This window comes from Carassius gibelio, chromosome A2, assembly GCF_023724105.1.
Source record: "Carassius gibelio isolate Cgi1373 ecotype wild population from Czech Republic chromosome A2, carGib1.2-hapl.c, whole genome shotgun sequence".
NCBI lineage: Eukaryota > Metazoa > Chordata > Actinopteri > Cypriniformes > Cyprinidae > Carassius > Carassius gibelio.
In genome coordinates, this window is record NC_068372.1 from 3,423,203 (window position 1) to 3,449,372 (window position 26,170).

Genomic DNA, 26,170 nt, shown 5'->3' on the forward strand with positions numbered 1-26,170 from the left:
TTCTTTTTTTTTCTTCGTCCTCCACTCTGGAAGTGCATGGAAGCCCATATAACTGCTTGCGGGAAAGTTGTGAAATCTGGCACACAGATAGAGGATGGTCTCAATATTAACCACGACATATTTGGAGTCTCGATCTCAAACTCTCTAGCACAACTAATGCACTCATATTTTTTGCTAATAACCTTTTAACCATAAAGTGTAAAGGCAAGATTCCCCTGCTCTTACGGAGTTAAATGCATACCAAAATGGACATTTCTATGGGTCAAAATGTTTCCCTATTTTGAGTTTAGCGAATTCATCTACTCTTCTTATCCTAGACTTTTTGTCAGATTTTCAAAAAATCTGCTCGGATCATCTTTAGACAATGCTGGCAAAAAATGTAGCCAACGTTTTCTGATAGACCAAACATTTCTTTTAAAGCATGGTTAATAATTTGTATACTGAACTTGAATACTGCATGCAAAGTTTATGTACATGATCCATGTCTTCTCCATTTTTATTTTATCTCTGTGGCAGAATTACAGCGCCACATACTGGTCCTGCGTATATACTAAATCATTTTGTGTTGGTTTAGCGGTTTCAATTGGATGCAGATATTTCTTGAGACAAGAGTAAAATATATATATCTCACATAGGGAATGGTCTGGTTTTGTGTGGACGCAGTAAGTCTGCAGGAAGGTAGGTCTTTACTGAGTAATTAAATGCAGCTCTTTATTTTAGCTCTCTGTTGTGCTTGGTTCTTTAATTGCTGCTTGCAGCTATTTTCATTATGTACACTACAGGAATATTTAAGTGAAATACAAAAATGAACAAGGCAAAACAATGACCAGACCTAAAAAGGTACACTTTTCCATCCAATTTGTTAACTGGTCAACTATAAAATCCTTTTAATAGACAGGGAAAAAAGGTGCATCGTTAATGTCAGGTGTGGAACCGGTTTCTTTTTGAACATGCCAAATGGACACACAGTGACAGCACTTTGATCTTTACATTTCTAAAGACATCTTATTTCCATTACACTCCAAAAACAAGCAGTTTTTGTGTTGTGAATTTAACACATTGGTGTAACAGATGATGAATAAGTTCACATAACACAGGCTATTGATTTCTTTATATGCAATGTAGGTGAAAAATAAAATCTACAACATAGTATAATGGTGTAACACAAAGTGACATGGGATGAGGTTAAACAGTGAAACACGTGTTTGATGTGTTCCTTTTATGTCAGCTTTAGCAGAGCAATGTAGATAAATATTTTGTATATGTGCGTATTTCAGTAATTCAGTGAGTGAGCTGTACAAAAAAAAGACAACAATAAATAAGGAATGTTCTGGGCTCAATACAAGCTGGTATGCTGTTGGTTATAAAATAAAATAGTTTTGAAATGTTATAAAAACAGGAAACAATCGTGCTTGGAGTAAAACAGGTAGATTGAAATTAGGAAATCCATGAGGGAAGGCACTGCACCACAATAAATGTTCAAATTCATGCTTTTCAAATGTATAACTACAAGGTAAACATTACATGATACACACCAAACTAAAATGCTAGAACTGCTAGCTAAGCTTATCTGTGTAGTCTTATACCTCATATCTCAACTCCAGCCACGTTTATGGTTACCAGAAATCAAGTGTTGTTTACATGGAGCAACTCCACCCACAGGAATTACACTGTTAACACAGAAATTAATACGTCTAGAACAGTAAAGAAAGATATATTATTTAGACAATGCTACAGTTTTACAACTTTTAACAGCTTTATAATTAGTTACAAAAATACAACCTGTATGCTTCTGTCTTTGGAATGCTTTACCTCTTTGATTGTGAGTTTGTTAATGTGGCCTAAATGTCATTTTTGTTTTTACAATCTAGCAAACATTTTGAAATTATTATTTTTTTTTTTTAAATGCTTTGGAAAGAACCTGGGACATTCTTTTAGTAAGATAATTTGGTCATAGTTATTTTTTTTTTATCAGCTGGGTTGCACAGGTAAATCAATCTTTCCCTCTTTTCTTCATCAAGTCTTTTACAGCACAGCAGTCTCTATTTAAAAATAGACTTTATTCTGATGCATCTAACCCAAACTTGCACTTTTAACCTTCTACATTATGCTTCGTGGAATGGCCAGAGCAGTCATGTGAATATCATCAAACCAGGGTCTTGTAATCCTTTAGTCTCTGGGAAAGGGGCAGGGAAAGATATGAATAGCCCAAGGACGTCTGCATTTCAAAAGAAAAGTTACAGTCATCCATTAAGCAAAGCTTCCTCTCCTCGCTCGGCAAGCTGCTTCCAATTCTGCCTGTTCGTTCTACAACCTTCCAGCAGGGGGGAGCAGTACTCTGAGAAACCTGTCAGCGCCTGTTCACACAAGCACGTGGCAAGAGAGCAGAAGGACAATCAATAAACAGTTATCACTGATGAAGTCGAATAGATAACCCCCCCCCCCCCCCCCCCAAAAAAAAAAAAATCTGTCATCATTTACTCATATTTTAAAGAATGTTGTGTTCCAGACAAAATTTCATCAGTCATATTTCAAAATATAAGAGATGAATACAAGTTTAGAATGACATGAAGATGAGTACATGAGTTAAAACACCCACACAGGTTGAGGTATTTATAATACACACACCCAACCAATGATGATCCACAAAAAAGCAGTTAGTGATATAATAATAAAAAAAAATCAATCAGTATGGCTTGAAACTAAATGTACGTTAAAATTAAAACTTGTGTGATTTGCATTTCACATCAGACACCAAACCGGTAGGGCCACACCATTGGTTAAGCCAAGGTGTTTTTTTGGATGGTTGAGATACTTTTAAAATTAGCACCGATATTAAATATAAATGACAAAAGAAAATATTATTTACCTCGTATAACTGTGTACAAATGGCATCAATAAAAGACACTTGCATGCTGGGAATTTTATCCTGTTTCTCCCTGTTCATCAGATCCTTGGAAGAATCAAGTCACATGGTTAGTAATTTTATCCCATCCTCCAGAGAGTTAATGACCTGGTTCTAAAGTGCCCCAGTCTTCTAAAACTTATAATACATTTTTTTTCCATAGAGTAAGTAAAGAGCTTACAATAGGTTCAATGTTTAGCTCTCGCCGCTCCTTATCACCTTGTTCAAAGAACTCTGTGGCAACCAATTCTGCTATCTGTTGAAACATAAATAAATGGAAATTACTGAATTGGTTCTTCCTTTTATTGAACAAAATTTTCAATATTTTACACCCTCACAGATTTGCTTATTAATGCCATCTGCAATATTTAGGGTTAGGGATTTGTTATACAGGCGCATCTCAATAAATTAGAATGTCGTGGAAAAGATCAAATTGTGAAACTTGTGTATTAAATAAATTCAATGCACACAGACTGAAGTAGTTTAAGTCTTTGGTTCTTTTAATTGTGATGATTTTGGCTCACAATTAATAAAAACCCACCAATTAATGTCAACAAATTAGAATACTTCATAAAACCAATAAAAAAATGTTTAGTGAATTGTTGGCCTTCTGGAAAGTATGTTCACTTACTGTACATGTACTCAGTACTTGGTAAAGGCTCCTTTTGCTTAAATTACTGCCTCAGTTCACTGTGCCATGGAGGTGATCAGTTTGTGGCACTGCTGAGGTGGTATGGAAGCCCAGGTTTCTTTTACAGTGGCCTTCAGCTCATCTGCATTTTTTTGGTCTTTTTTCTTCATCTTAACATAATACCCCATATATTCTCTCCAGGTTCAGGTCTGGTGAGTTTGCTGACCAGTCAAGCACACAAACACCATGGTCATTTAACCTGCTTTAGGTGCTTTTGGCAGTGTGGGCAGCCAAAGTTCTGCTGGAAAATGAAATCAGCATTTTTAAAAAGCTTGTCAGCAGAAGGAAGCATGAAGTGCTCCAAAACTGATTGGTAAATGGGTGCAGTGACTTTGGTTTTCAAAAAACACAATGGACCAACACCAGCAGATGAAATTGCACCCAAAATCATCACAGACTGTGGAAACTGAACACTGGACTTAAAACAACTTGGGCTATTATCTTCTGCACCCTCCCTCCAGAATCTCTAGGACCTTGGTTTCCAAATTAAAGCTGCGGTAGGGAACTTTTGCCGCTCTAGCGGTTAATAAACAGAAATGCTTGCATCTTGCGGAAGAACATTGTAGCCGGAGCTACTTCTATCTGTTTATGTCAATGAAGAATCACAAAGGTACTGGGTTACTCCGCCCCGGTACCACGGAAGCAATCTGAAGTAGTCTGAATATAAACACTTATTATAGGTGCACCCTAGTGATTCAGGACAAGCTAAAAACACGGTTTGGAAAATGGATTCATGGTATACTCGCTTATTATATACATTTTTCTACATTTTGAAAACAAACAAAGTTACGGACCGCAGCTCTGATTGGTTGGTTCTTAACCGTAACTGCAAAAGGCAATAGGACCACTGGGAGGAGCCAGAGGAGCTTGATTTTTTCACAGATTATCGGTCTCATATTCTACTGCCAGGACATAATGACAGGTTTAACAAATATGTAAAAAATATATTTTTACAAAAGTTACCTACTGCAGCTTTAAATACAAAACGTCTGAAAAGATGACTTTGGACCACTGGGCAACAGTCCAGTTCTTCTTCTCCTTAGCCCAGGTAAGACACCTCTGACATTTTCTGTGGTTCAGGAGTGACCTAACAAGAGGAATACGACAACTGTAGACAAATTCCTTGGCACGTCTGTATGCCTTGACCCCAGGCTCAGTCCATTCCTTGTGAAGTTCACTCAAATTCTTGAATAGATTTTGCTTGACAATCCTCATAAGGCTGCGGTTCTCTCGGTTGCTTTTGCATCTTTTTCTTCCACACTCTTTCCTTCCACTCAACTTTCTGTTAAAATGCTTGGATAAAGCACTCTGTGAACAGCCAGCTACTTTGGCAATGAATGTTTGTGGCCTACCCTCCCTGTGAAAAGTGTCAATGATTGTCCTCTGGACAATTGTCAGATCAGCAGTCTTCCCCATGATTGTGTAGCCTAGTGAACCAAAGTCAGAGACCATTTTGAAGGTTCAGGAAACCTTTGCAGATGTTTTGAGTCGATTGGCATATCACCATATTCTAATTTGTTGAGACAGTAAATTGGTGGGTTTTTGTTAACCCTTTTGATCAGCAGTGGATTACACACAGGATTACACTAAAGGATTACACACAGTGGTGTGATCAGTCTTGGCTGGTCCCTGAAGTGTACGATCACACCGGTGTGATTAGAACTTTCAGTGCATCACGTCATCAACTGCTAAATTTAAATCTGCTTTCGCGCTTTGACTGGCGCAGAACCTGATTCGGACACGCTGAGTGCTTGTCATATTATCACACATATTCAGTATTTTCAACCATTTAATGCTCATTTAAAGTTTCACATGCGTACTAGCAAAAACGTACATTTACAGTTTGTAAAATTTACGCTGATGTCTTTGGAAATGGCAATAATGATTCTTACAAATATAATCTGACAACATGTTTTAATTGATATCATATACAGATTGTGTAGGTAACTGAAATTTACTCTGCTCTTCTCCCAGTTTACCGCGGGAGGAGAGGATGAATTTAAATGTTGTAAATCCCAGAGCTCGGATTCAGCACAAACTAACATGGCGGCGCCTATCATCTGGTATAGATCAACTAACACAGTCGATATAAAAGTGTTTAAACTACCAAATATGTTTACTTGCGCACATTTCAGAATCAGAATATCAGATATTTCATAATATTGTGAGAATGTTTTGGGAAAATTTTTAATAAAGCAGGAAAAACTAAATGACAAGCATGATGCGTCACCATGGAAACAATAAGGTGATCTAAAAAAAAACAAAAAACTCACGCCTGATTTTCAGCTAGAATATTTTAAACTCACGTGTGAAATGGTCAAAATTAAAATGTGAGCATTCAATTAAAAGAATGCATTGAATTTATTTAATACACAAGTTTCACAATTTGAGTTGAATTACTGAAATAAATGAACTTTTCCACAACAGTCTAATTTATTGAGATGCACCTGTATATGATACCGGGAAGTTTTGCAATGGATATCTGGCTGCATTTAAAATGTAATAGTGTGAATGCTCAATATGTGCTGTATGTTTTAACTGTAGTATGTGAATATGTGCATATCCATATCTTATTTCTGAAAAGATTCATAGTAACAAGGTACTTCATTTTTATTTACTATAGCCTGTTTTCCATACAGTAAATAATATGTCTGTCTATAGGTCATGAGTTTGCATAATTGTTAACGCAACATGTTCTTTGTTATGTTTTATGAGAGTGTGAAGGTCCAAACTATGGTAATTTAGGTTAAACTGAGTAGGACTGCAGCAACACCTCCACCCTCTGCAAATCGGCAAACAAGCTTGTTAATTACTGAAGAGAGAGAAAATTAATGGAAGAGAGATGGTGGCGATGATATCATAAACTATGGAAGCAAGAGTAGAGGAATAGGAGTGCATACAATGTGCTTTTAATTTGGAAAACAACTGGATGGAATGTGTTAAACCAATTTAAGGTTAGAAACATTGTCTATATAAAGGAACAAAAGAAGTTAAATACTTTACATTAATAAAGTTACATAATGGCAAAGTTTCTACAAATCACTATTCACTGAACACAATAACGCTTATATTATGGATAAACATTTCACAAGCAATTGTAAGTCCTTGTGCTTCTGTGCTGATTTTATGTGTGAGCTTTGAAAGTGGGCTTTTACTGTAAATGTAATCATATTTATCCTTGCATGTTTACCTTCTTCTGTACTGGCCAGGGTTTTGTAATAGCAGAGATATCACATGCTGTCATCAGCATCGACCTACAGAAGACATAAAACATCATAAAGAAATATATACAACTGACTCAAACATAAACACATTCCTCTTTCCTGAATGTTTGACACTCACTTTAGCAGATCTCTGTGATAATCGTCTTCCCATACAAACTGACTGTTCTTAGCCAGCTCAAAGAATTCTGTTCTTTTCCTGTAAAAACAAAGACAGCATTATGAACAAATAACAAGAAACCGATAGAAATGAATTAGCTACTGTATATAGCTCATTAAATAGCTAAATACAAGTACAAATGTATAAATACATTTTGTAGGTTTCTAAAAGCAACTTTGACTCCACTGTATATGACATCTGGTACCTACTTCATGTAGAGAGCCAGGTCAGTGGCCAAAATAGCCTTCTCAATCATCTTCAATGTTGCCTTGTACTCATCCAGAGACAGACCGCTCAGAATCTGATTACCCTGAGAGAGAGAGACAGTAGGAATGAAAGAAAACAACCTTTTGTCTATATTATTATGTCAAGATATATGGAAGCGGATGAATGCAGTTATAATGAAAACCTTACATGGTTATTTATTTGAGGGTATTTATGTAAAATGAGGGGTCTCTTATTTATAAAAAAAAGCTGGTAAAATATATAACACAATTTTGTAATAACTAAACCGACTATGTGTGATTTTTAAATTGTGTTCTTTAAATATTCACACAGTATACACTTAAAATAAAGGGGGCGGGGTGCAGTAATGAAATATTTGGGGTTACCGAAAGATCCTTCCAATTTTAATATAAAATTTTATTAGTGTGAAGACATTTTTAGAATTCCCAAGTACCTCCTTCAAATATCTTCACACATTTCATCATTTGACAGTGTACAAGTAACTGCACATCCCATCAAAAAGATTCATAATTTGAGGTAGCATATCTTTACCGTGTATATGTTATATGCCATTTTATATATATTAAAAGATTGTTTAAATCACCAACCTTAAGTATGGGCTAATAGAGAAGCTTTATTTCAACAAATGCTACAGTATATTTCAGGCAAAGCCAGGCAACCATGGGATAAGGTCAGCATGTTGAAATAACAACATCAAGCCCCTTGACAATGAGAAAATCATGGTCCCAGGCTTTCTTATTCAGTTTGCTGTATGTGAATGAGAGTAATTACTCCCTGTGTAAATGCGATTTGAACAGCTAATTGTTTCCTAAGATACAGATTGTTATTACCTGTTAAATAAGACATTACTTTTAAAAGCTTTTCTGGATTTACAGTGCAGGAGTGAATTACTCTCAATTAGATTAATGAGATGTTTAAAACTCTCATATACTCACTGGACTGTTGAGTATCATAAGACACTGGTCAAAATGATGGTGCTCCATTGTGGAGTGGCAGTACAGCTGGGCCAAGGGATGGTCACTTCTGTGAAAGCAGTCAAATATGCTGCATCATTCTCATTTTTACATCCATCATGTTGCTAACACAAGCTGATACACCAACCTAAAGTCAATACAAACCTTTTGATGTAGGAGTTGTTGACACCTCTGTGGTCCAAATCATGGCTCAGTGTTGCAATCATTAAAGCTAAAACCTCCAGATCGCTCAGATTACTCTGTAAAGTGAAAACACTGCTTTACAAAATTATCATTCTTCTATGTGATTGGTTAATGCAATGAAAAGCACTGCAAAATATAGCCATGATAAAACAAACACAGTCATATGTAAATCTGAATAACTGTTATTACTTTCCGTTAAACAGGCAAAATAAATCCAATTAGATTTTACCTGGCATGTCAAAACAAGACTTAACTAGTTAAAAACTCAACAGACTGTTCCTGATAGACTTTTACTATTTCAAAGAAAGCATTCCTTTTCCATCAGTCTAAAACAAGTATATAAATGCAAATGATTAACGACCACTGTAAACAACAGAAGACATTTATAGTGGAACGCATAATAAAACTGTTCTGCTAGTTGCATTTTTGCTTATAACTATAAACTGCCTAAAGTTTTTTGACATTTTCAAAAGAGCAATTACTACAAAATAAAAAGAATAACACATAAAATGCTGTACAATAATCTTTTTAATAATTGTTTTTAATCATTACTACTTGTGCTAGGAGCCTTTGATCCAGAATTGTACACCTTAATATAAAGATAAGCAAGCTTATATCCTAGTTACTGTTTAGTTACATGACAAACACGCTATGTGTTAATAGGATTTAGTATGGTTACTGATTTATGCTATGCTAGACTGAAATCAGTTTGTATGCCAGATGCCACAATGCTGATGTGACCCTTGCCTGTGCTGTGTTTGTTATCAGAGTCACTGACCTGAAACCGCCCAGACTTCAGCACAGCAAACATGCACTGGGAGGTGTTGAAGGCATGTCGCCAGTTGTGGTAGACCACATTCTTCCTGTAGTTCTTCTTTACGCTTAAGATCCACTGACACAGACTCTGAAACAAGGATAACAGTTATTTTTATAGGTATAAAGATTAGCCTGTATAAAATTTAGTGCTTCAGGATTAAATAAAAAAATATATATTATTAATTAATCTAAAATCCAGAAATTTACGGAGCCCATGTTTGAACCATGAGAACATGGTTGTGAAAAAAAAGAAAAAAGAAAATTAGGGTGCAAGGTAAATAAAAAAAACATTTTCTCTCGCAAAGATATTTGTGTTCCCTCACACAACATTTGTGTTCTCTTGCAAAGTTATTTTGCATTCCCTTACAAAAAACTTTGTATTCTCTTGCAAAACCGTTTGAGTTCGGACAAACATTTCTTGTTTACTGTGCAGCTTGTAAATTAGAGGTTCATACAGCTTGTACATGCACAATGGAGCAATTCATGGAGTTTTATTTTAATTAATACAGTCAGCTTTGCTTATAGTTTAAGGCACGGATTTGGGACATTCTAAAACACTTAATATGGCTTAATGTACTATAACAGTGCCATTGGTGGCACAATTCAGTATTAGGCCTAATAAACACTATTAGGCAATATTAATTGCAATATTAATAACCTTATTAATAGCATTACTATTAATAACATTGCATTATGGCTATCTGCTTTATTAACAGACAGCATTACTATTAATAAAGCAGATAGCCATAATGCAATGTTTCTCCCCAATAGAATAGCGTCAGTCTACAGAAAATGATAAAAGGATGCTAATGGACAAAGACAGAATACGAGAAAAAACTAAATATGGTTAACAGTTTATTGATAAAATATAACCTATTATTCACAGGAAAGCAGACAAGACTAGAATAGCTATAAATAAGCCTAAATCTAATTTAAAGTGAAACTGAAAATATTGGCTCACATTCCACTCTCGATTAGCACAAATCCAAATGTTTCCATATTTGCAATGTATTTGAAGCTAAACCATTATTTATCAAATGAACTGGACTTTGTATGATCCAATATCGACAGGAAAAAAAATAATGAACAAAAATGTGCCTTCCTGGGGCTCACGCTCTATGGCACAGGCTATGATACAAATTATTTAAATTGACTGTGTAAAATGTAATCTGTATTACAAAAAATGTAATCTGAACAGGCCGCACTGATTGCAATGAATATGTGCACATGAGGTGGCGGCACTATCACATTTCTGAAACATAAAACACTCTGTCACTTACAGTAGTGCATGATTATAAAATATAAAAGATGATTAGAAATTTTATAACGCGAACACTGTTACGTTCTAATTTCGCTCTGGAACCTACGAGAATACAATTTTCCCTGAATATCCAAGACTGCATATGTTGCAATGATTTTATATAACAAAAAAGGCAATATTAAGTGTCCATTTTACATTTTAAATGTAGCCTACATTTTAAACATAATATTGTCAATATTGTTTGTTATATTTGATAACAAAATAATAGTTCCAATGAAAGCCACAACAGAACTGGTGTTGGTCTCCAAGCAACAGCTGTGTTTCGTTAGTGAACGAATCTGCAGCTTTGAATGATTCAGAGAGTCAGTACTGATTAATACACCTTTCATTACTACAAATATTTGCTTCATTACTGAATGAAGGAATTAATGCTTCACCTTGCTCATTAGACAGTGACTTGCCGCCACCTACAGACGATCGATTTTTAAATCTACATTTATCACTTAGTTTCGCCATCATTTATAACTTTATTATATTAATAATACACTTAAAGGAATGTCAAGAATATGACATAAAACATGACATACAATTAATAAGACTCGAAAAACTTTTACTTTATAACAGTAAAAATGCACCTGTAAATCAAATTAAGGGGGCAAATATTGTCCCTTAATGGAAAAGGTCTGACTGCAGTCTTAGTGGGGGTGATCAAAAGAATGTTAGGCTAAGTATGTCTGTCAATAGCCGTGTTTCCACTGTCAAACTTAAACCGGGCGTGCTAGTACGTGCCAGGGCCAGTCACGTTTCCACTGTCACTTCCAGGGCTTGATCGTGCCTCTTTGTGGCTTCCCCGGGGCCAACGGCCGGGGTTTTTTGGCCCGACGAAAACCTTGGGCCAAAGCGGGCCAGCTGGGGTAGAGGAGTGGTTATGAACAAAGGCAGAGTTTCTCCGCAACTGGAGAGCTCAGCGCTGCAGATCATTTCAGAAAAATAAAAGCTTTAACATTATTAGTAATAAATACTTTTTAAAATAAGTTGATATCAAAACTCACTCTTAGTCAGCAGCGAGTGTTTAAAATAACTTGATCTGATGTGGATTATGATCACCATACAAGGCAGTAATATTTAAAAACGATGTAAAAGACTATGCACGATAAACATTAACAAACTCACTTTCAGTCGGCAGCGTGTGTTTGTAATAATTTGATCCGATGTGGATTATAATCACAATAATCTCTATCACAATCATGTATTCATTTAGTAACTTATATTATCTGTCATAAGTCTTGTTTCGAGAGTTTAGCTCAAAAACATCATAAGTTTAGATCATAAAAATATAATAATGTTTTTTTTTTTTGTTCGGGAGCTTTTAGAAAAATAGAAAGATTATCATTCATTCTTAATGTGACGTATAGGTTACTGTGGCTACAAATAAACAGAAACGGACTCGACTGAATAAGCAGGCTATTTTTACAAGTGTTTAAAATGAATAAAATACAAATCCATTTATTTCTGTGTGATTTAATTTTGAGTCCTGTTAAATTAATTAATTATGATCAATGTATCACTTAATTCAACCGCCCTTGTTAATCTCAAAGATGGAGCAGTTCATTGTAAACCCAGCTATCATAAAGTGGTACATATTTTTTTAACTGATAGAACTCAGTGTGTAAAAGTAAACAATTGTCTTTCACAACTAAAGAATATTAGCACAGGTGTTCCACAAGGCTGTGTCAGTTCACCAATTATTTTTACACTTTTTACAAATGAATGTTCAAGTAAGCATTCAAAAAAACTACGACACACAGCCATCGTAAGTCTTGTTTATGGAGATGATAATATAGGAAACATCTACCAGTCCGAAATAAGCCAGTTTGTCGACTGGTGTGATAAAAAAATGATTTAATATTAAATATAAAGAAAATGGAGGATATTATATTTGATCCAAAATGTATAGGTGACCATTGCCAAGTGGTCATTCTTGACCGAAACTGTACTTCTTATGTAGATTACGTTTTTATGGATTTAATAAGAAAATCATGATGTTGTTTTACAAAGCTTTTTTAGAAAGCATAGTTAGGTATGGTGTCGCAGTATGGTTTGGAAACCTAACTATACAGCTTAAATCTAAATTAGCACACCTGGTGTTGACAGCGCAAAAAACTGTTGGACATGAAGATTATTTGAATCTTTAACATTTATATGAGAATTGCATTCTGAATCAGATACAGAAAATCATGGGGGACCAAACTCACTTCTTGCATTCACAGTATGAAATGCTCCCCTCCAGTAGAAGATATAGAGTCCCTATGTATAAATTTAATAGGTATAAGAATTATTTTGTGCCTGTATCTGTACGAATGCAGAATAACAGCTTATCTTATTTATTTTAAATTTGTAAGTCTTAATTTAACTTTTTAATTATTTTATTTCTTGTATGTATATGCAGCAACGTAGTCCACAACAAATTTCCTTTCGAAGACAATAAATTACACTACTACTAAAATAACAATGTTGTAGAATTTGTGGAATCTTTTCTAGTCCTTAAAAATGGAAAGGTAATTACTCATCTATTATTATTGAATTAAACTGAATCGCTCTGAATAAAACAGGATGTTAAGGTGGGATTTAGACTGAGATGTATCTAAAGTCATGAAGATATCAGAATTAGCCCAATTTACTTTTTAAATTCAAATTCCTAGTCTGATGTACAATTCAATCTTTAATCATTCAACAAAAGGTAAGGTCACATGGGCAAAGGGTTAATTTTAACTAATATCTAAATTGTTATTTATCTCTTTTTACCAAACTCACTTTTAAGTGTTGCTTCATTCTGGTATGTAATGCCAACATTTTCTTTTTTTTTTCTTTATTTAGATATCTATCCACATTGAAATGGGTTGTGAATAATAAAGTAACATAGGTTGTTATTTCATGTTCACTTGAATCCCAATATTTTATTAAGTAAATTTTTAAGTATTTTATTTATTTATTTTACATTCCATTATTTCATTTTTGTTTTATTTTGTTGATATATTTGTTGTTGGACATCATCATGGAAAAATGATTCTTGCCAGAGTCAATGCTTTTTGATAATTATGTTATGATTATTTTCATCCAGCCGTCCATTCTCGCCTATCCCAGCGTCTCTGGCCACAGGAGAGGGACACAGATGGCTAGTCCATCAGAGGGCTTTTATTTCTTATTTCTAAAAGTATCCTATACACAAAGGTATTTAAAAACTAAGATTAATTTACCCTGGAATCAAAAGCATCCAAAAATATGAGGGTTACCAAGATAAATTTAGGAGATCATGTAATATCAACAAAACAGATCATTCTAGGCCACTGACAACTAGTGACACAGTGGCACTGACATTCATGCCAAAAGTGCATTTCATTTATTTAGGTTTAAAACATGTGAACCGGTGTACGTTTAAACTTTAAAAGTTTGATTAGACTAGATACTTTTAAGACACAAATTCTTTACACAGTCCTGATAAACTAAGTAAACTTCACACAGGTAACATGATTAATTTCTCCAATAAAATGTCAGTCTGGTGGAATGTATGCCTGTGTGCTTTGTTCTGTTGACATATGATATCTATATTATCAGAGTAGCCTGTGATTGATCAGTCTGCACTGTGGTGGCCAGACATGGGGACTTGTGACTTGGTGACTTGGACTCGAGTCGACTCGAGTCGCTATTTTTAGGACTTGAGACTTGACTCGGACTTGGAAGTTAAAGACTCGGGACTTGACTTGACTTGAGACACGATGACTTGAATGACTTGAGTGTTAATCACATCATGTTTTCATTTTGAATATAAAATATATAAATTATTTTTTTAAATAAAGTTGATTACTCAGCTGGAGCGCAGGCTGAGAATAGCGTCGTGACTGGATCAGGACACTATCATCAGTCATGCCCTCTCTACCTTACACACACCACGCCCACTTAAATCAGATATTACATCACATCAACATGTCAGCCTGAGAGGTACCCAGGGTCATCGCTTTTGTCTTCAATAGTTCGCGCCTAAAAACGCGTGGAAAACGCTAGTCGCGCCGCTTTCTACTTTCCAAAGCGCTCGGGCAGAAGTGCTCCTGGGGCGTCTGTCGTTGCTAAGCATCCATGACCATGACACGCTCTCTCTCAACGAAGATGCGGAAATTTCAGCAAAGGATAAATGGATTTGCAGCACTAAAAATCGCTCGCAGTAGCTCTGCTACTAAATTCATTTCAAAATCCATATACAGCTATGAACATCTGTTTCTTCATCTTAGCTGAGCTTTCAACGTTGATACGAGAAAGGATGAAGCTGATTGGTTAGTTATTGTCACATGACCTGCGGTGCGCTTGCGGCATTCTGAAAAGTTTAGATGTTGAGCGCGTTGCTTCCATTATGAGCGCGCATACCGCGCGCCTACATTGGAAATAACGAACTTGCGCGCACAAAAGACGTGATGTGAACAGCCCCTAATGATCCGCTAGCAGGCCGTCAAAAAAACGCATTCCAGGGGCGGCGCTAGGGTTGGGCTAAGGTGGCATATGCCCCGAATATTTTGTTACCTTGTCTTTCTCATAGAGCAAAACAATTAATCAGAAAAACAAATGTAGCTGCCGCGATTACCCAATCATGACAAGTGCATATTACAGAAATATATATATATATATATATATATATATATATATATATATATATATATATATATATATATATATATATAGTACAGAATATAAATATGACGTATTTTAAGTTGTTTCATACTTTTTTGTTATGTACAGTACAGACCAAAAGTTTGGACACACCTTCTCATTCAAAGAGTTTTCTTTATTTTCATGACTATGTAAATTGTAGAGTCACACTGAAGGCATCAAGGGCTATTTGAGCAAGAAGGAGAGTGATGGGGTGCTGCGCCAGATGACCTGGCCTCCACAGTCACCGGACCTGAACCCAATCCAGATGGTTTAGGGGTGAGCCGGACCGCAGACAGAAGGCAAAAGGGCCAACAAGTGCTAAGCATCTCTCAGGGAACTCCTTCAAGACTGTTGGAAGACCATTTCAGGTGACTACCTCTTGAAGCTCATCAAGAGAATGCCAAGAGTGTGCAAAGCAGTAATCAAAGCAAAAGGTGGCTACTTTGAAGAACCTAGAATATGACATATTTTCGGTTGTTTCACACTTTTTTGTTATGTATATAATACCACATGTGTTAATTCATAGTTTTGATGCCTTCAGTGTGAATCTACAATTTTCAGTCATGAAAATAAAGAAACCTCTTTGAATAAGAAGGTGTGTCCAAACTTTTGGTCTGTACTGTACAAAACAAAAAAGTATGAAGCAACTGAAAATACATCATATTTATATTCTATACTCTGAGAGAGAGAGAGAGAGAGAGAGAGTGTGTGTGTGTGTGTGAGAGAGAGAGAGAGAGAGCGGAGAAATGTTACAGTTTAATGTTGTATGTAAACTGTGTTTGAGAGAGAGAGAGAGAGAGAGAGAGAGAGAGAGAGAGGTGTTCAGAGAGGAGTCTGTTGGATGTTTAGTTTTATGGACTCAATGTTGAAAATGTAAAACATTTCAAACACTGTTGGCAGAAGTGAAAAATAAATAATTTTAGGAAGTTACAATTTTGTTTGATTCCATGATGTATTTTACTGAACATGAGTATTTACAATACAAATCCAAATTATTTTAATTTACTGACAGTTACTTATATCTTGTCTTTTAACTTTATTAAGATCAGATTCTGCAGGTAAAATAACAATATTAAGGTGACTTGACTTGGACTTGACTTGACATAGCTTGTGACTTGACTTGACTTGACTTGCCCAAGAAAAAAATACTTGGGACTTACTTGAGACTTGAAGGTTAAGACTTGAGACTTACTTGAGACTTGCACATGTGTGACTTGGTCCCATCTCTGGTGGTGGCCTCTAGTAGACCTGCTTTCATTCACTCAGTCAGGGGTAAGTCACACCCAGAAAACCAATAAAAAAAGGAGACTTCATGTCCTGCCAGGAAGATGACTTGCCTAAAACTGAAGGCCATAAAAGGAGCTTGTTGCAGCCGGTCAAACACACAGTGAAGCCTGATGTTTTGCTTTAATAGACAGCTGAACCTGATCTGGTAATTACAGTTCAAACTGCATGAGAAAGAGGACTGTTCTTCATTTTCTTCTTTGTGAGGGTTTATTGAATGGATTCCACAGAGTTATTTGCAACATTTATTTATAGTTGAGCAAAAAGATTGCTTTTGCTCAACTTTTGGCTTCAGATATACTATTATACATAGAGAAAATAGAGAAAAGAAAATAAATAAATATATATATATATATATATATATATATATATATATATATATATATATATATATATATATATATATATATATATATTTTTTTTTTTTATATATATATATTTACATATGTTTAAGGGCTATTCCACCCAAAAATTCTGCCATCATTTACTCACCATCATGTCTTCTGTGGAACACATACAAAATATATTTGAAAGAATATTGGTAACCAAACAGTTTCGGTTCCCATTGACTCAGGTTTTATTTTTTTTGTCCATACAATATAAGTCAGTGGAAACCAAAACTATTTAGTTCTTCAAAATATTGTCTTTTACATTCCACAAAAGAAAGAAAGATTACGAGTAAAAGATTTTCATTTCTGGGTGGATTATCCCTCAGGTGTTGTGGGTAGTTGCCAGAGAATGGTGGCTATGTATTGTGATTGCTAAGGTTTCCTGATTTTAGCACTCTTATGTGGTTGCTTAGGCATCATGGCTTAATCAGTGGATTGCAGTGATTTTAGAGGGGAATTGTTAGGCACGAGTTGTGGGGTTAGGTGTTCTAAAACACAGTTATTACATATAAAAATTGAAGTTGAAAATAGAGCAAAGATTACAAGATTACAATTTTTACAAGGAAATAGTGTTTCAGTCTTTACACTTCAAAAAGTTTTTAGTTCAATGTGTTACTTGCTTAGTTTCTTTGTAATAATTTGTGTAATTTACTAGCAGTGTCTGAGTGATTTTGTTACAGTAAATCTGGCAAAGGTTTATAAACTAAAACACACTGCAATGGTAAAACTAATGCAATGAGTTCACAGGGTTTTGTTTTTTATTTTTTGTAGAAATGCACCATGACATAACGCTTTTGTCAGTGGTTGCCAAGTTGCTCTGAAGTGGTTACGGTGTTCAGAGAGGTTATTTAGTCCATAATGCAGTTCTTTAGAGTGTAATGGGTGCTTGCTAGGTGGGTTCTACTTGACCCAGGTCAAATAAGCTCATCCCCAACGCCCAAGTCTTTTTGATATTTGGATCCCTATATGGCTGTTCATATTCAGCATAAGTCTATCCATCTGTTTTTCATCCAGTGAAATTAGTCCAAGAAATACCTCCCCACATTAAAACATGACTTGGAGGTATTATTCAAGACAAACTTGAGACGAGTTAAGAGCTTTAGTGTTGTAATGAGGCTTATGGGTCTGTACAAACACTGAACCCCAAGAATAAGAAATAATGTATAACACTACTACTAATAAACAAAGTCTAAGCAGATACCTTGTACTTCATCTGAAAATTCTGCACAAGCTTAAGGTCCACAAACATACGGATGGTTGCTTGGGTCGTCTCAGCATCTGTCAGGTCAAAATCACTGAAGCTGAAGTCCAGTAGTCTGAGAGATTGAGCAGAGGGAATCGTAGCCGCCTGTGAAGTTAGTACAGGCAGATATTTACATTACACCTTGAAACTCAAAAATGATTTTTTTTTTCACAAACAATCAGTTGCTGTCTTAATCTGTAAACATACACACACACATCTGAACAATCACACTACTTCACTCACTCAACAGACAACCAAACTAAAAGGAAAGATATCACTGACTGTCAGGCATAAATAATCAATGAGCTGCGATCAGCATAGTTTGCAGTGCACAGGAAGAGCACTCGTGCTGCACTTGATTTGTCTTCTCTTGCTGAAAATGGTTCAACAGATAATGCAAGGCACGTAAATAGTGACTCTCTTCCTCTCTCCTGTTGTTTTTATCTACTTAAGTAGAGAAAAAGAAACCACAATCACCTGCAGAGATAACATATTTTTTACATCTGTTTATTATTAACTACAATTCAGGTATTATTGGTTAATGTCCTATTCCATCATACACAAAATTAAGCATATGTTCAGGTGTTTATACATGCCTTGTGAATTATGCAAACAATGGTAAATCTGCATGCTGACCTTAGCTTTCATAAGAGTAATTGGTGTAATTAGCAAACAAATTACTCTCAATTGAAGCAGAAATTCTGCCTCTGTCCATGTCTTAATTGCCTGATTACTCTCACAGGCCTAATCAGAGCAGGCTTTCCATATCGACAGCTGAAAGTGCTGTATCCAAGCAACCTGTGCTCTCTGGGAAATTCCCAGAGGCTATCTGAAGATAGAAAATTTCTGTTTTCTTTACGAACGCTATGAAGAATAAGACTCAACTGAAGCAATATGCTATGAAAGACAGCAATTTTAGCATGGATTTGAGGTTTTCGTCAACAACACAAAGTGTTTTTAAAAGTGATATGATATGATACAATACAAAACACAACTGAGTTTGGGAGTTTGGCAAACTACTTTAAAAATACAGCTTTCCAGGCTACAAGATACACATATGTTACTCTGTTATGTGCTCGTATGTTATCTTAAATGAATTTAACTTTCCAACATATGAAATAAATGTTGATTCTCCGCGTTGCTGGGCAGTAAGATGTTTGTCAATTTGTGCTAATGAAAATGTAGTTAACTTAGTAGGGTTGCTAATTTTAAGATACTTCTCAGCATTTTGCACTTTCCAAATACCTATAATAACCTATGGCTCATCCAATCAGATTTGAAATATCTTTTTCATAAATTGATATTCCAACATTGTGGTTTGAATGACACATTCAAGATGATGATGGTCTATTTCGATATGAAATGATGAGAAATTGCAATTTACCGCAGTTACCTGGAGCGCCCGCGTCTCTTCCTCTGCAGCTGAGGCATGATAAGAGAGGACCTGCATAATATTCACACACAGCCCACATTAAATTAATGGGTTTGTGAAGTTTCTGTTTTAAGATCATACTGAATGCAGAATAAAACATACTCAAATGAGATCAGCTGACAATGGTACACACTGTTTAAAGTCTTATATATATAATAGTGCTGGGTGATGGAGAATGTAAAGTGAGGATTATGACAATGTGAAGTGCAGGCATTGTGTCAGCTGCAGGGGACAGCATTCCACCAGTGCTTCTGACTGTGACAGCTCCAGAAGGGTGGGATAAAATAAAATAGATGAGTGGGAAGCCTATCTGTAGCAGCAGATTAAAGGGGTTTAAAATCTTTTAAAATATGAGTTTAAAATACTACAAAAAGTAAAACGCAAAATATCTTCCTCAGTCCAAAAAGAGCATTTATTTAAAGGGGAAAAATAAAATGCTAAAAAATAGATTTGACTACTTACGTTGATGTTAGCTGCCATAATTTATTTTGCTATAGCATTTTTTAAATTAGTAAATGTATGAAATCACACTGACCTCAAGTGTGACCTCTTGCTTAGCCATTGCTCTTTCCACTGCTTCGTACATCTGTGTGTTCTGGATTCCCAGTCCGCAAAATATAGCAAAGGCCTCTAGAAACTGCTCATCATTCCTATTAAAGGCTTTTACCTGGCCTGAAGCTTCATCCATCTTATTGACCAACTGGCAGACACCTGCATTTAGAGGTAAAAAAAAAAGACCACAAGAGCGTTAACATTTTTGTATACTCATTATTAAAGTACAACAGGGATCATTTAATTATGTATATATTGTATCCAAAAAGTTTCTGTACTGTACTTTTCAATCTATTTTCCATTTATGGTAACACTTTAGTATAGGGACCAATTCTCACAATTAACTAGCTGCTTATTAGCATGCATATTATTAACATATTGACAGTTTATTAATACTTATAAAGAACATATTCTGCATGACCATATGCTACATCCCTAATCCTACCCAAATTGTTAAACTGAAATACTTTCCTATTAATAATTAGCAAATTAAGAGTTTATTGAGGCAAAGGTTGTAGACAATGTTTTTTTAATAGTCAGAATTAAACCTTAAAATAATGTGTGACCCCATTTACTTTTATTATATGAAAAAAAGTGTCCAGGAGCTTCATTATAAATTCACTTCTCATGTTCCATGAAAGAAATCAATACATTAATATGGGTTTAGAAAAAAATGAGGGTGAACAGATTTGAGATCATTACATGGTTTATCAACTTGGTCTATCAGCTTAGTCTCAACTTAAAGGGATAGTTCATGCAAAAATTAAAATGTGATGTTTATCTGCTTACCCCCAGAGCATCCAAGATGTAGATGACTTTGTTTCTTCAGTAGAACACAAACAAAGATCTTTAACTCAAACCGTTGCAGTCTGTCAGTCATATAACGGAAGTAAAAAGACTCAAAAAGACGACATGAATGCACTCAGGACATGTCAGAATTTGTGGTGAATCAAAGGTAAATAACTATATAAATACTGTTCAGTTTCTTGCACAGACCGATCGTTTTTGTGTCTTTACACATTAATGTATCGTCAAGAGCCAATGGGTTTAATTGTTTTGTTTTGTTGTTTTTTTTACTCTCAAAGCCGTGATTCCTATTCACTTCCATTATATGACTGACAGACTTCAACGGTTTGAGTTAAATTATTTTGTTTGTGTTCTACTGAAGAAACAAAGTCACCTACATCTTGGAAGTCCTGTGGTTAAGCAAATAAACATAAAATTTTCATTTTTGGGTGAATTATACCTTTAATTTGTATTCACTGTTATTTCTATTTACTATTGTTTGGTGTAGAGGCTGATAAAAATGATAAAGTAATCGATTAAAAAACAGAAAGCCTTGGATTTATTTTTAACATGAATGACTCAGGGAGCATACAATAGAAAATATTAACCCTTCAAACCCTGAAAATGACCACCTAAATTATTCTAATCAATTCAGACTTTCATTATAGGACTTACTGATCTGTGCACTTGAATTTGAACAGCACCATTGTTTAGCAACTTGATGTCAATTAAAAATGCATGAGAAATTATAAAATAGGAGATGGACTTTTTGTTTTGAAATGTACTATTATCACATTTATGCTATCTAAAATATATTGTATGCATTTTTAATAAAATCTGTGTGGTGTTTTGGGTGTTTGTTACAGGGTTTGTTCTGATCCCTAGAAATGGTTTGGATCTCTTTTATGTAAGATTTTTAAATTAATTAATTAATTTATTTATTTATTTTGTTGTTGTTGTTGTTTTTCTGTCAGGTATAAATCTTAAATGTACCAACTATAGTATCATACCTCTACACAAAAAGACAAAAAAAATTGTTCAGCTCATATTGTGGAAATGAAATAAAGAAAACACACATACCTATCACTTTGTCCTTTTTCCCATTCCTTATTGGCGTGCACAGTAGACTTTTAATTTGACTGTTTGAGGATTGTAGATTTTCACTCTTTTAAAAAGAAATAAAAGAAAAAAAGAAATGCAATGAAGAGATGGTCAAATAAATTCAGTTTAAAGCAGCTTTGGGAAAAGGTGCAGTTCATGATTCAAAATGGGGGAGGTGAATGTCTTAATGATTAAGAGCTCTGTGAAATCCCAGAAACATCGGGATCCCAGAGCGGGATGACCCTATGCCAATTGACTTTACTGTGCAGCTTTCCCCTGAGTACTTACTGTCCATGGAAATTGCTGGTCTTTGGTGACATCTGCAATGTTCAGTGTCTCCATAGTGTTCTTGACATACTGGGCATACATATAGTTTATCTTATTGACATCGCATTCTCTGTAAAAGATAGGGGAAAAGATTTTAGCACTCCTGTTAAGAATTTTCCTACACTAATACTACACAACTCAAGTACTAAACAGAAATCTTGATAAATGAATAGTTCACTCAAAATAAAATTGTATTTTTAATTTCTTTCTCAGTTTACTTATTCTAATGTTTTTCCTAACCCATATGGCTATGGCGTGATTATGAGTTGATATGACAATAAGTGGTCATTAAAATATAAAAATATAGTATGTTTTAACCCTTACAATTTTACACCTCATTCAAAGAGAGAATTTGTTGAATCCATGCTGCCAAAGTTACACATTTTGCACTTCCTTCATATTTTGAGGTCACACCATCTGACTGCCTCCACAACACATCCATACCTACTTTGTCTTGTGTTTACCCACAAGACTTAAGGTTTCAATCAAAACACATTTGTGAAAGAAGATCAGAAATATGGTGGAATGTAATTCTTACCAATACCCAAGAATAATTAGGTTCCCAGCAGGCATTCCAATCTGACTATTCTAAAAAAAAAAGACTCAAATACTTAAGCTGCATATTTTCTTACGCTTGGCACGCTAGTCAATAACTCACAATGCAAAATTATTTTAGATTAAATATTTCAAATACTACAATGTCTATTTAATATGAACGATAAAAAGCATTTGAATTAAAAATCCAAAATAAATATATAAAAATGTGCATGTAAGTGTAAGGCTAATGTGGTGGAATAAAATAAAAACACTGGGAAAAAATGTCCTATATCTCAAAGTCAAAGCTATGTTCTAGAAATGTCCTGTCCTATTTACCATAATCCATTCTCAAGTAGCTGTAGCTATATACATTTATGTTAGGGGTGCAAGATATATAACGGCCGATGATTTATGCACATCAAAACTGACAGCTGAGGCCTGTTGCATGAAGCTGGTTTTGGTTTTTACACAGGGAAGTTTGCATTTTATGGTGCCTGTAAGGTGACATGTTCAGTTCGCTTAGTTTTGTCATGGACATGATATAATAACTTGTGGGAACATGATAATATGTTGTGGCCGTGACATATTAATTTTAGGTAACATCATATTAACTTGTGGGAACGTGATATATGTCATGTCCACAAGATCATTTTGTCGAGGTTACGAAATCCTTATTTTGTGGTCTTGAGATGTTATGTTGAGGGAACAACATCCATTTCCCGTAATCCCAGGTTGCTATGACATTTTCCCATCCAGTGTCACGTCGTTTAATTAGCAAATCCATTTGCGCTCATTTTTGAGCCCATGGGCGTGCCGGTCTAAAAAAGAGGTGTTTTCATGCGCATTCAAGGCGCAATGCTATTTTAAGGAGCTGAAAATAGACTGCGCCATAGACCAGCTCAAACCTGGTCTGAAGTCTGGCGCAATGTTATTTCTTTGTTACTCAAAGAGTGTAAGTCTCACTGGACTATAAGTCGCAATATATTTACAGCCAAGAACCAAGAGAAAACATTACCTTCTACAGCCACGATAGGGCGCTCTATGTTTTCAGGGAAAGGCTACGGGAGCACTGAGGCGCCCTCTTGCGGCTGTAGACGGTAATGTTTTCTCTTGGTTCATTTCTCTTGGTTCATTTCAAATTAATTTTGATAAATAAGTGACACCTGACTATAAGTAGCAGGACCAGCCAAACTATGAAAAAAAGTGCGACTTATAGTCCGGAAAATACAGTATTTGCTTGCACACGAGCAGCTCTGTTTTCATTTCGGATTTCTGTCTTTGCGCTTGCTAAATTCAGCCGAGTAAATAGCAAATCCGTCATGAGCGCAACTGGCTCTTGAAGGGAATGGAAGATGAGACTCTGATTGGTTTATTGCATGGTACGCCCAAAAAACACCCATTACTCATCAAGAGAATAGAGACAACCCATTTAGACCATTCGCCTGGGCGCGCCAACCGTTTATCCATCGTTAAAATAGCAAAAGTGGAATTGGACATGCCCTGAGTGCACCTGCGCCGTGTGCTTTACACTTTGCATTTAGATAGTTAAAACAGGGCCCATTAGGGCTATATTTTTATATTTATTGTTATAGATGCTTATTTCCCCTTTCAATTTGTGTATCTCTTTGCATAGTTAATGTTTTACGCTAGCATTTCTAGCCTACCATATATTTTTTAAACAAATTACGGAAAATTATGCTAATAAAGTTTTGACTTTATGATTTTATTTATGCCCATGTGTGATGATAAATGAGTGTGTTGGTTTTTCATTTATAAGTGAAACTATGTGAATAATAATTCCCCAACAAAACACTATAGTATTTATAATTATGGTCTATTATGTAGCCAAAATAGAATTAAATATATATTTTCAATTTAAACTGCATTCATAAAATCAAAGCTTTATTGGCAAATCGAGAATTTACGGTCACACAGGTTTGTTTATGCATTAAACGCATGGTCACGAGAAATGGATGTCGTTCCCTCAACATAACATCTCGAGGCCACAACATAAGGATTTCGTTACCATTGACAAAATGATCTTGTGGCCACGCCACAATATCATGTTCCCACTAGTTAATATGATTTCCCTCAAATTTATATCTCATAGCCACGACATATTATCACATTCCCACGAGTTATGTCGAAGCCACGACAAAACTGAGTGAACCATACATGTCACCTCACGGCCACCATAATATTTAGCTTTAGCAAACTCTGATTTTTTTTTCGGGCTCAAAAAAGGGGTTGGTTTTGACCGAGTTTCATTGCCATGGTAATTTATGTTACACAGCTACCCTACTCTGGAGCAGGGCTTTTTCTGGGTAAGAGATCACAAACCCCAACTGGAACAAAAAATTAGCTGTGAACAAAGTGACATTTATCTGATGCAATAAAGCCACTCCCACTTTTTTCATGCTTTTTATTAAAGCAGTTTAGAGTAAAAAAAAAAAAAAACGTCACAATATAAATTACTAAGTTCAGCTGATTCATTTGCATCGTTAGATATTTTCTTTCTGCTGCCTTCTTAAACTTGTGCTTAAGTGTTTATTCCTTCCTTGTAAATGCACTTAAATAGCAACATCTTTTAATCTTCAGCAGAGAAGTAAATTGTGCCAGTTATCGCAAGGAGTAAATCAAACCAATGCTCTCCATGTTTGCTGCACTTGTAACACTTGCAGGTGCACACGCTCCAGAGTTAATCACAAACTCTGCATCAAACTCTGAGTCGATACACTGAAACCTGCTGAACCTGATCTAAACCAGGTTGGATTTGATTGGTCGTGCCACTTGTAAACCTACTCTTTTACTCTAGTTTATTAAGATTATGACTAAAAACATTGCTGAATTTTCAAATAAAAAGATGTTTAACCTAGTAAAATGCATATTAAAATCTAAAATTTTTAAGGTTTTTGCATACTACATAACCAATCAATAACTTTATTCAACACTGTACTATTATTCAACTATCAAAACTAAATTATTTTTCTTCAATTAGATGAGCTATAGAACAGTAAATGTAAGGTTCCACATTCAATACAACTTAAACTGTTTAATCCAAAAAAATTTTTTACTTTTTTTAATTTTTTTTGAAAAAGTGTGTGAAAAATTGTTTTATGGTCCATAAAAATTGTGACCCGTGGGATAATGTGTGTACTGAATTGACATATTTCTGCAGTCATAATTTTTGATATATACATTTTAGCCCAGTTATTTTAAACTTTTTATCACATTTTATTTGAATGTGATGACACTGGTAATGTAAGAATCTATGGAAATAATTTGATGAAACAATTCTATTCTTTTTTCTTTCTATTCTATTCAATTCTATTCTTTAAACTTGTGGTTTTGAAATAGTGTA

The 26,170-nt window shown here is 35.0% G+C and overlaps 1 protein-coding gene across 1 annotated transcript in view; it reads right to left on the reverse strand.

Annotated features, from left to right (window-relative positions):
• Positions 1–1,096: 1,096 nt before the first annotated feature.
• LOC127939331 (cGMP-specific 3',5'-cyclic phosphodiesterase-like) overlaps positions 1,097–26,170 on the reverse strand; it is a gene marked incomplete at its 5' end in the record, with an annotated part of 31,070 nt that continues 5,996 nt past the window's right edge. Inside the window, 14 exons of the mRNA XM_052536118.1 lie at positions 1,097–2,357; positions 2,870–2,953; positions 3,087–3,161; positions 6,787–6,850; positions 6,939–7,016; positions 7,187–7,287; positions 8,159–8,246; positions 8,342–8,436; positions 9,159–9,284; positions 18,033–18,179; positions 19,459–19,518; positions 20,042–20,217; positions 21,925–22,009; positions 22,234–22,342. Of these exons, the coding sequence (XP_052392078.1) occupies positions 2,244–2,357; positions 2,870–2,953; positions 3,087–3,161; positions 6,787–6,850; positions 6,939–7,016; positions 7,187–7,287; positions 8,159–8,246; positions 8,342–8,436; positions 9,159–9,284; positions 18,033–18,179; positions 19,459–19,518; positions 20,042–20,217; positions 21,925–22,009; positions 22,234–22,342 (1,402 nt within the window). The remainder of the gene's footprint in view (positions 2,358–2,869; positions 2,954–3,086; positions 3,162–6,786; positions 6,851–6,938; positions 7,017–7,186; positions 7,288–8,158; positions 8,247–8,341; positions 8,437–9,158; positions 9,285–18,032; positions 18,180–19,458; positions 19,519–20,041; positions 20,218–21,924; positions 22,010–22,233; positions 22,343–26,170) is intronic.